The 9,124-nt window shown below is 38.4% G+C and overlaps 1 protein-coding gene across 7 annotated transcripts in view; it reads left to right on the top strand.

Annotated features, from left to right (window-relative positions):
- Positions 1 to 109: 109 nt before the first annotated feature.
- LOC101862331 overlaps positions 110 to 9,124 on the top strand; it is a 22,696-nt gene continuing 13,681 nt past the window's right edge. Inside the window, exons 1-5 of one of the 7 annotated variants that reach the window (XM_035968252.1) lie at positions 110 to 131; positions 3,762 to 3,965; positions 5,491 to 5,627; positions 6,342 to 7,343; positions 7,662 to 7,796. In XM_035968252.1, coding sequence (XP_035824145.1) covers positions 3,824 to 3,965; positions 5,491 to 5,627; positions 6,342 to 7,343; positions 7,662 to 7,796 — 1,416 coding nt within the window. In that variant the 5' untranslated portion in view covers positions 110 to 131; positions 3,762 to 3,823. The other 6 variants (XM_005092502.3, XM_035968250.1, XM_035968251.1 and 3 more) reach the window with 6 other exon arrangements.

Raw genomic sequence — 9,124 nt, 5'->3', positions numbered from 1 at the left:
CCCCCCCGAAAGATGTGGTTTTCCAGTACAAGAGGTGATTTGTAGAAATACGTCAACTCTAAAAATAGCCTCAATTTCTGCAACGCAGTATCGATTCAAGAGTTGGTTTCATCGTCGCAGAGGAACTCCGAGTGAGTGCCGAAGATGCTATAGCCTAGAACAATAATATTTTCACTTTCAGAACAGTTTCAGTAGTCCCGTACTTGTATAAATAGTTGTTGGAGCACATTTCGAATCACAGTTGATTATAAAAGCAAAACTGACTGCTGGTGTTGTGAAAATTAAGAGCCTATTAGGCTATGAAAAGGAAGAAAGGAGTTACTATTCAGATGTAAGTTGGACTTCTAACAAAATTTCACCATACACGTGTCTGTTACCGGTACTATTAAATAAAATTAATCTGTAATGTCATAGTGTAGGCCTTTATCATAATGTAACCTATTTAAAAGAATTACTTGGAAAGTTAACCAATAACTACACGTGGAACAGAAAACGTTGAAGGAGAAGAACAGAAAACGTTGAAGGAGAACTAAAAAAATAAGAAAGAAAAACAAACAGTAGTAAACTTTCCGGCTAGGTATAATATTACACTGTTCATTAATTAAAAGAAAAAAAAAAGAAAAGAAAGACAAACGTGGTAGATAGTGTATTAGAATAAGCACGTTTATAAGAAAAGTATCAGAGGGTTTTACCGTTTTACTGTAAACTCTCTGCTAGTATGGGTTTTTTTTTGTAGACCTGAACATCGAGGTACATGCAATTAAAATAATTTTATGATTTTTTAAAGTATAGACGAACGAAGAAATGAACTGAGAACCATCGCCGGCATATCCAGATCTGGCACATTAATTTATGAGGACAGTTATATATATAATATATTATAATATATGTATTATCCTTGTTTTTTTGTTTTTTTTACATTATATGCCATGCCATATACCTGGGGGTGTCATATCTCTGTCTCAGAGGTTGAAGTGCAATGACTTAAAATTGCCGTTGCTTTCACCGGGCGCTAGCTGCCAACGTACACTCTGACATAATTTAAGGCATGTTCTTGCAGGCTACAATCTGTTGTCTCATTTGAATGTTAAAAAAACCACAACAACAACAATTATTAACATTACCTTAATAAAGTATTAAACCGTATTTATTAAAGAGTTTTTGTAGAATAGAGCCTTCAGGTCTTTACAAAAATATTAATCTGTTAAGACAAATTATTGATACAAATAACTGTACAAAAGCTGGAGAGTTTATGTTCGATGGTTGAGGAGATATTTGAGGATAAGTTGCGCAACGAATTTTTGACTGCATTACTATAAGGTTTGCTACTGGTTCAACTGAGTATTCACATTTTCCATTGATTTAGTTTTAGTTTTCGTTTCGTCGCAGGGCCAGCCAAGGGCTTGGAGGAACTATTATAGTTACTCCAAGGCCAAGGGGCTTCAAACTTCAAATTCAAATAGGGCATACTCAACGACACGGTCTGGTTGGTAGCTCGAAGTCAAGGAGGTTATAAATAGAAAATTCTTAGTTTCTTACTTCTTACTCCTTAGGCTACTTGAAGCATTGCAGTACAATGTAGATCTAGGCTTGTTGTAGGCTACCTGCTTACCTGCTTTTGGCTGTGACTTCGTTTTCCTGCGCCCGACGAACATGTCGTGACGTTTGTTGGTGGTATTTTGAATGGAATGGAAGGTAATCTAGACTTCTAAATCTAGAGGCTACGATACATTATAATAGGCCTAGGCCTAATACATTTTCAATTTCAAGTGAAGTAGATCTAGATATCTAGATCTAGATTAGATATCTAGATCTAGATCTAGATCTAGATCTAAATCTAGATAGAAGGGTCTAGATCTAGATCTAGATCTAGATTCTAGATTGGCCACCTCTATTCTCAATAGTGCAGGCGGGTCTTGTGGCTATTCTCACCCGGTGCGCGTGTCAACAAATTTTGCGTTCACCCTAAACCACAGAATTCTACACTGTGATAAGAGAAAAATTGTAGAATTCTGTGCTGTGAACAAACGTTCCATTACAACTGTACTTGTAGCCTACTAAAAGCGTACAATTTTGTCTGTGGGCAGGGGAGAGAGAGAGAGTGAGAGAGAGAACAAAACAAAATGGCGACCCGCGTAGTTCGGCTTGATTCGAAAAGTTAAATAGCCGTAGCATCTTTGTAGACAACCAAATTAATTTACTTTTGTGTTTTAACTTGATTTTTTAACTTTGTTTTGGTCAATTTGATCGTCCACACCGATAGACAGTATTCAGAAAGAGACAGAGAGAGAGAGAAGAGGGGAGGAGTAGATCTTGCGAGAACTTCGGGGCGGGTGAGAATAGCCACTTTCTTCTAGATTAGATCTAGAGATCTAGATATAGATCTAGATCTAGTTTTGGGATTTCCTGTTTTGGCCCCAAGTCCTGTGGCGATGGAGTGTGGGTTTTGGCTTCATGGATGATTTTTTCTGGTTCTAAACGATAACTTTTCGACACACAGGCCAAAATTATTATGATGTTTTTTTTATTGAATTGCAAAACATCAAATTATGGTTATCTTCGAGCAGGGCGAGTTTTTTTTCCTGATGTACGGTACGGGCAGCTTGCTTTTGTGTAAGGTCAGGGAGGGGCAAGCCTAATACCCCGTTGTTTGAAACACGTGAAAGATTAAACTGCTCATTTTGTACTGAAGAATAGCAGCGCATCTCTCGCTTTCTTTTGGATAAGACATTGATACCCTGTCAGTATTTAAGTCAGTATCGATATCCAGTACTCTTGAGGTCAATACCGGAGGGATTTCTTCAGACCTGCTCGCAGATGCACTGTTTTGGTGGCTGACCTGTCTTATTATTTGTTGCAGAACACTCATACATATATGGCCTCTAAAACTGCTGCATATATGAATTGTTTTCAGGAAAACATCTAACCAAATCGCAAAACATCAATGGTGAAATGCAGAGTTGCACGCCTCCTGAACCACTACCCCCTTCCAGATTTTTTAAGGTTGGGTGCAGGCTCCCCCCTGCTTTAAAAAACACATGAAATACAGTGTGTATAAGACGGATAGCTCGAATTCATCGGGACCAGCCTCAGTAGTTCTAAGGATTTCTTACAAAGATAAAAGAAACAAAAAAACGGGACCGCAGGCACAGTTCGATGGACAAGTGATTTTGGGCCTTCTGTATTTGACCTATTCGTGTTATACTGTATTACTACGCAATTGAGTTGGTATAAAAACCTCTTAAGCTGATAATTTGCAGTGCATAATAAAGTCAAAATTTGTGAAGGCCTACAAATAAAAATAAATGAAGAAAATTGCGTTTGATAGAATATCTGAGCAAAAGACAGGCCCATGATGAGTAAAATGTAAATTTATGCCTTTCTGAGGCTCAAAGGGTGGAGTTTACTTAGTTGTCATGATGTCTCTATTAGTACTTTGGTCCGGTTCACACGATTTTACTTCGAATTTCAGAACTTATCTTTAGACAGTTTTGGGGAAACTAATGCAACTTTAGACAAATCAATATTTTGATTCTGCTCAATCTCAGAACAGATGCTTTTTTTTGTAGTTTAGGTCCAGCTTATTTAAACAATTTTCTATTTAAAAAAAATTATTTTGGTGCACTTATATACCATACTGTTATGGAGCACACTGCTTGATAATCCTTTTTCTGCCTGAAAATTATAATTTTTCACAGGATTTGCCTCTCTAAAAAAACTAAAGGTAATGTTATGTTCTCTTGTTTCTGCTTATATTTCAGTTTTTCTTCTCATAAATTTATCATGCTGGTAAGGAATCTTTCAAACGACAACTTCAAGGTGGATGTTCATGATGACGGGCTCAGGCGATAAGGACAGCATCAGTTCATTTTCATCTGACGATTCATCATACAGAGAAAAATTTGAGAAAGAAAAAGAAAAGAATTTGAAGCTGACAGAAAAGCTACGTGGTTACGAATCTGTTGGTAAGTTGAATGTATGAATTCCAGTTCAAAGACTTGACAAGATATTATTATATTGATGATTTTGAATTCATGTTTTATGCTGTCAGTTGTCATCTATATATATATCCTCATATTTTAAAAGCATTTATATAAATACAGTCAAACCGGTGTAAGACGGCCACTCATTGTCAAGGAGAAAAGTGGCCGTGTAAGACAGGTGTGGCAGTCTTAGGCAGGACTGATCAAGATGAAGAAAACAAATCATTCCCATCTGAGGTCCCAATCGAAAGTAGCCGCATTGTTGTTGTTGGTTTGTATTTTGTTTGTAATTTTTACTTTGTTGCTGATTTTGCACAAGGGTGACAATAAAACGAAATGTATCAGACGAGGAAGACTGGGTGCCATGTTAAAACAAACATATGGGTCGCCACCACTCGGAGAACGAGCGACGCTTCTATCAGAAGTTCATATTGACGTCCTTTATTACTTTGTTACAGACTGGGTAAACAGGGACCACACATCTCACTTACGATTTGTGTATGAGTTCTGGGCGGGGCTTTTATGGGTTATGAGGGATCACACGCTTACCTCATCAATAGCTGAAAAATGGTAGCTATTGGTCAACAGTGGGAGGGGCCTGCGCAACATGATCGGTTGGAGGGGCTACCTAACAACAACGACAGGTGATTGAATTATGACGGCTCGCCCACAACACCAGGGGCCAATGCACAATTTATTGCGAAACGTAATGGAGTCACTAAGGTGGCCGTCTAAGACAGAGGTGTTATTGCTTGCAGCTTAGTGTGATAGGGGTTGTGTTTTGAAATATGGAGGCCCCGGCCATGTTGGTCCGGTGCCCCTTTTACACAGTTAAATTATATAGAAAAAACGCAAGGGGCGAAATGGAAAGTGGCCGTCAGGGCTGGTTTGACTGTATTGGGTTGATTTTGAATTAATTTTTATGCTGCATTGTTGTTACCAATTGTCATGTATTCTCATGCTTCGAGATTTTATTTTCAGGAAAATGGAGGGGAATAAGGGAGAAAAATGTTGGTTATAAATAGAGCCAGTAGAGGTTGCCTTTTATAGCAGCAATTGGAGAGCGAACTAAAGGCAGATGAAGGTAGAAATACACAGATGGAGAGGGTGAGGGTCATTTTTTACAATTTTTCTTTCTTTTATTTTTTCTAAATTGTACTGGAGAAAAAGATCAACTCTAGCGACTTCAACGCAAGTGGAGTCAACTGTATTATTTTTTGGTCTGAAAACGAAAGGATATAATTTTTCAGTTTGTCTTTAATTTTTTTTGAAAACATGAAAATTTTGAACCAGAAAAATATACAATTGATTTCTGACTGTTTTAAGTTATACTTTAGCAGTATCTGTACTGATTGCCATGGGATATAGGTATTTCCAGAAGGTGCTTTGTTTTCATTCTGAAAGATTTACAAGTTTAGAGGGAAACAAATATTTACATTTCAGTGTTGTGAATAAGCACCTAAATTGGGTTTTAAATGTTTTTCCTTGTTTTTCTATCTCTTTTCAGTTGGTCAATACACAAGATATTTCAGTGACCATCAAGCTGTGATTCACGAATTGGAGAAACGGAAGAATAAAGACCTAGCAGAAGCAAATAGGAATACCCCTGCTTTGTGCACGTTTGAACAAGGAGCCAGCTCTCAGGTAATCATCTAATTTCCCCAATACCTGGCTGGTGGTTCGAGGGTATTCTAGGTTGAGTTCTGTTTTTTTATGTGAGCTTTTTTTTCTCATCTTTCCGATCAGTCACCTTGCTTTGTCCGTCCCAATGTCTTTTCCATTTTAGCTGGCGTGCCTATCCCTGCTCCTCCCCACTAAAAAACCCCAAACAAACCAACAATCCCTCCCCCCCAAAATACAAACAAAAACAATAACAAAAAAGATAGACCTGTCTATGATTGTCAAATTTCTAAGTAGCTTGCATGTGTAATGTGAATCACATTGTGATCTATGCAATAGTAGTGAATGTCAAAGTAATAACAAAGTGAAATCTGTTTCCAGTCTCCTGGCTCTGAGCTGCACCTTACAGACTAATGGTCTTTAACAACTTCAATAAAATACAAATTGTTTTTCATAATGAGTGTGCAGTTTGAGGGAGCTGTATTTCCTCTCACTTCTGTGTTCAAGAATGTTCTGTTTACAGTGGACTTTCCCTTGGACCCTTTGAGTTAGTCAGTATGAATATATAACACACCTTTCTAGATATCTTTTGATGTTCCGGGCTATTTCATGGTTTCCATGACAGTATTAGAGTCTCAGTAAACGGAGCCTTTTCTTTTGTACAGAACTGTCTCTTATAAAGCAAGATATCTTGGCTGAATATTGGTTAGATTTTTTTTCTATTCTCATCCCCTTCAGGTTTTGACAGACCCGCTAGACTCAAACAGTTACAGTATTTCAAACAAGCTTGGAGAGAACTCATCCTCGTTGGTAGTGACTGAGGGGGATCGGCTTAAAATCTTTTCTGGACTATTTAACAAAAATCCATGTACTGTTTTGCACCAAGGCCAAGGAGAATGCTCTCCACATAAAGATAATATGCTCCATTGTCAGCTGGGAAGCAAGTGTCAAGACAGCCTTTCTGTTATTTCTTCACCTGCCTCAGCACCCTCAATGACACTTGTAGGACAGGGAAATCATTCTGTGGGCTGCCAGTTTCCCAGTGGTACCTCTGGGCTGGCACCAAACACATCCAAAGAATTGCTTCACCAGAACCAAGCCAATATCTTGAACAGCAAGTCTAATCTCAGTGGAGCATCAGTTTTGGCACTCCTAGCTGAGCCTGCAAGAAGTGACATTTCCAATACACCTGGAAGAAGTGACATTTCCAATTCATCTGTGAGTTCTCTGTCACAGACTCACAATGGCCAATCGCAAGTAAGGCATACTGGTGCTTCACCTAGTAGCATCACTGCTGTAGCTGCTCCCAATGCTTCTACAATGTCTTTGACAGAGCAAAATCCACATACAAATGCCTTGCCTAATGGAGAAATAGTTTCTGCTGAACAAACAACACCCCAGCAGCAAGTTGTAGTTGAAAAACCAGAGCATTCTGGAACATCTGTGTTGCCCCCACCTGTATGGGGCATAGGTGCCAGACCAAAAGATACTAATCCCCTTGATTGGCTGCCGTTAAACATGGCAGGAGGGCAGGAATTGGGGACAAAGTTTGATAGCCCAAAGACTCTAGCAGAGAACAATGAAACGACAGAAACTGGAGTACCTCCTCTTATCCCTGAGGTTCCGACATCTTTAAACAACTTCATCACTAATGCAGGAGACCACAGTGCACTGTTGAATGCTCTGACGGCTGGTGGTGATTCTTTGGCTCTGAACATTCCAGGTTCGCTGGCCGTTCAGGTGAGTGAGGTTGTTAGAAAGTTTTTTCTGAATTTACTTCATGAATTATCAAAACAATAGAGGATGGTTGCATGTGCTTTTTAGTAGTATAGTATACCTCCTAGCTTTTCCTTCATATATTACGGTCTTCTGTTTTGCTATCTTTTTATAATAATTTGAAGTTATTGTAATTGATTATGGTCTCTTCTTATATTTATTGAAAAAATAACAACCAGAAAAGTGGATGAGAAAATATAAGCCTAAATTTAGTGCTGATTGAGTTAAAGATTTCTTTTTCATAACCTACATATAATGTCTCAATTGTTTTGTTTTTTTCAGAACACCTTTAATGGAGAAAACGATTTGATGACATTCCAAAGTTTGAAGTTGACTCCGTCTCCAGAGAAGTCTTTTCCAGGATCCAAGGATGATTCTCACAGTCTGTTTGTCAAACAGCCAAACCAAGTTGTTGCCGTAAGATCCTTCTGTTGTCTCAATAATTTATAATTTTTCGTTCTCTGCTTGTAGTCATTTTAGTAATTTGTTATTGATTTTAACGCTAATCAAAACCAATTAAGTCATTGTGACACCCCTGGGCAGTGCCACTGACTGAAGTGTCTTTAGGACATTCCCAAAGGGGGGACATTTCTCGTTCAAGCATAGTAGAATTGTAAATGGGCTGACTCATGTCACGCTCATAATTGTGCCTGATCTCCAACAGGGAACTGCTGCTTTTTCTTTCCTGATCCTTACTATTGTCATTTTCCTCTACTTCTTTTGTATGTTTGTCACTCTCTTGTGACCTGCTATTTTGGGGTGCCTTGATAGTCAAAGCAGACCTTGTGCTGTTGAAGCTAGAGAGGTGAGCAGTCTAAGTCTGATTCCCTGTAAAGACTTCTCTGTTGACACCCACCCCTTGGCGCTCATCATATGACCTTATGCAGTTGCGAGCGCCGTAAAACCCTCTACCATAATAAAGTCATTGTGGGTGTTTTGGCAGGTGCTCTCGTGTGGTTTGCTCATTCCTTCCTATCTGATTTCTAACATCCCTGTCTCCCCTACTTCTTTTGTGTGTTTGTTACTCCATCGTAACACCTCAAAACCTCGGCAGTTATATGACCGGACCTTATTGTATTGCAAGTGCCGTAGAACACTTACTAAAACAAATAATATCATTTTCAGTATACGCTAACTTTGTTTGACTGGTAGACATCCCAGTGTAAAGTTTTAGCAGCTTGGTAAAATATTTTCATCATACTGAAATTTGGCTCCTTCCCTTTGTGTTCAAACCTCAACTCAGCAATACACTACAAATGCTCATGTTCTTTGTATCAAATTTATTCAGAATTTTCTAACATAATCACCTAGGGTAGGTTGTTGCAGGATGCCACTGCTTCATCTTATTTTACTACTGCTTTTAGACTGCTTTTTGTTTGTAAGGCCGTAGACAGAGGCCTGTTTGATTTGGATGGTAGATAATATAGTGTAAAAATAAAACTCAGAACTCAAAACTCTTTTTTTGCCATCCAAATGGCAGTGCAATATACCTGTGTAGTGAAAGAGGTCTAAATTCTATTTATCAGGATACTGTGTTTCTTTCTTTCTCTTACTGGAACTGTTTTAATTTTTATTTATGATTTTATGACTCCATTGATGAAATAGGCAGTTCTTCTCTGGTACCTGTCTTGTTTAAACATTTTTTGTAGGGACTAATATGACCCCATCTTTGAGTCTTTCATGCACTCACTCATACAAGTGCTCACTCCCATACATGTACACACTCACATTCACACACGGATGTA

This window comes from Aplysia californica, unplaced genomic scaffold (assembly GCF_000002075.1).
Source record: "Aplysia californica isolate F4 #8 unplaced genomic scaffold, AplCal3.0 scaffold00047, whole genome shotgun sequence".
Lineage (NCBI taxonomy): Eukaryota > Metazoa > Mollusca > Gastropoda > Aplysiida > Aplysiidae > Aplysia > Aplysia californica.
Note: the sequence above shows the minus strand (reverse complement) of the source record. Positions and strands in the feature narration are given on the sequence as shown.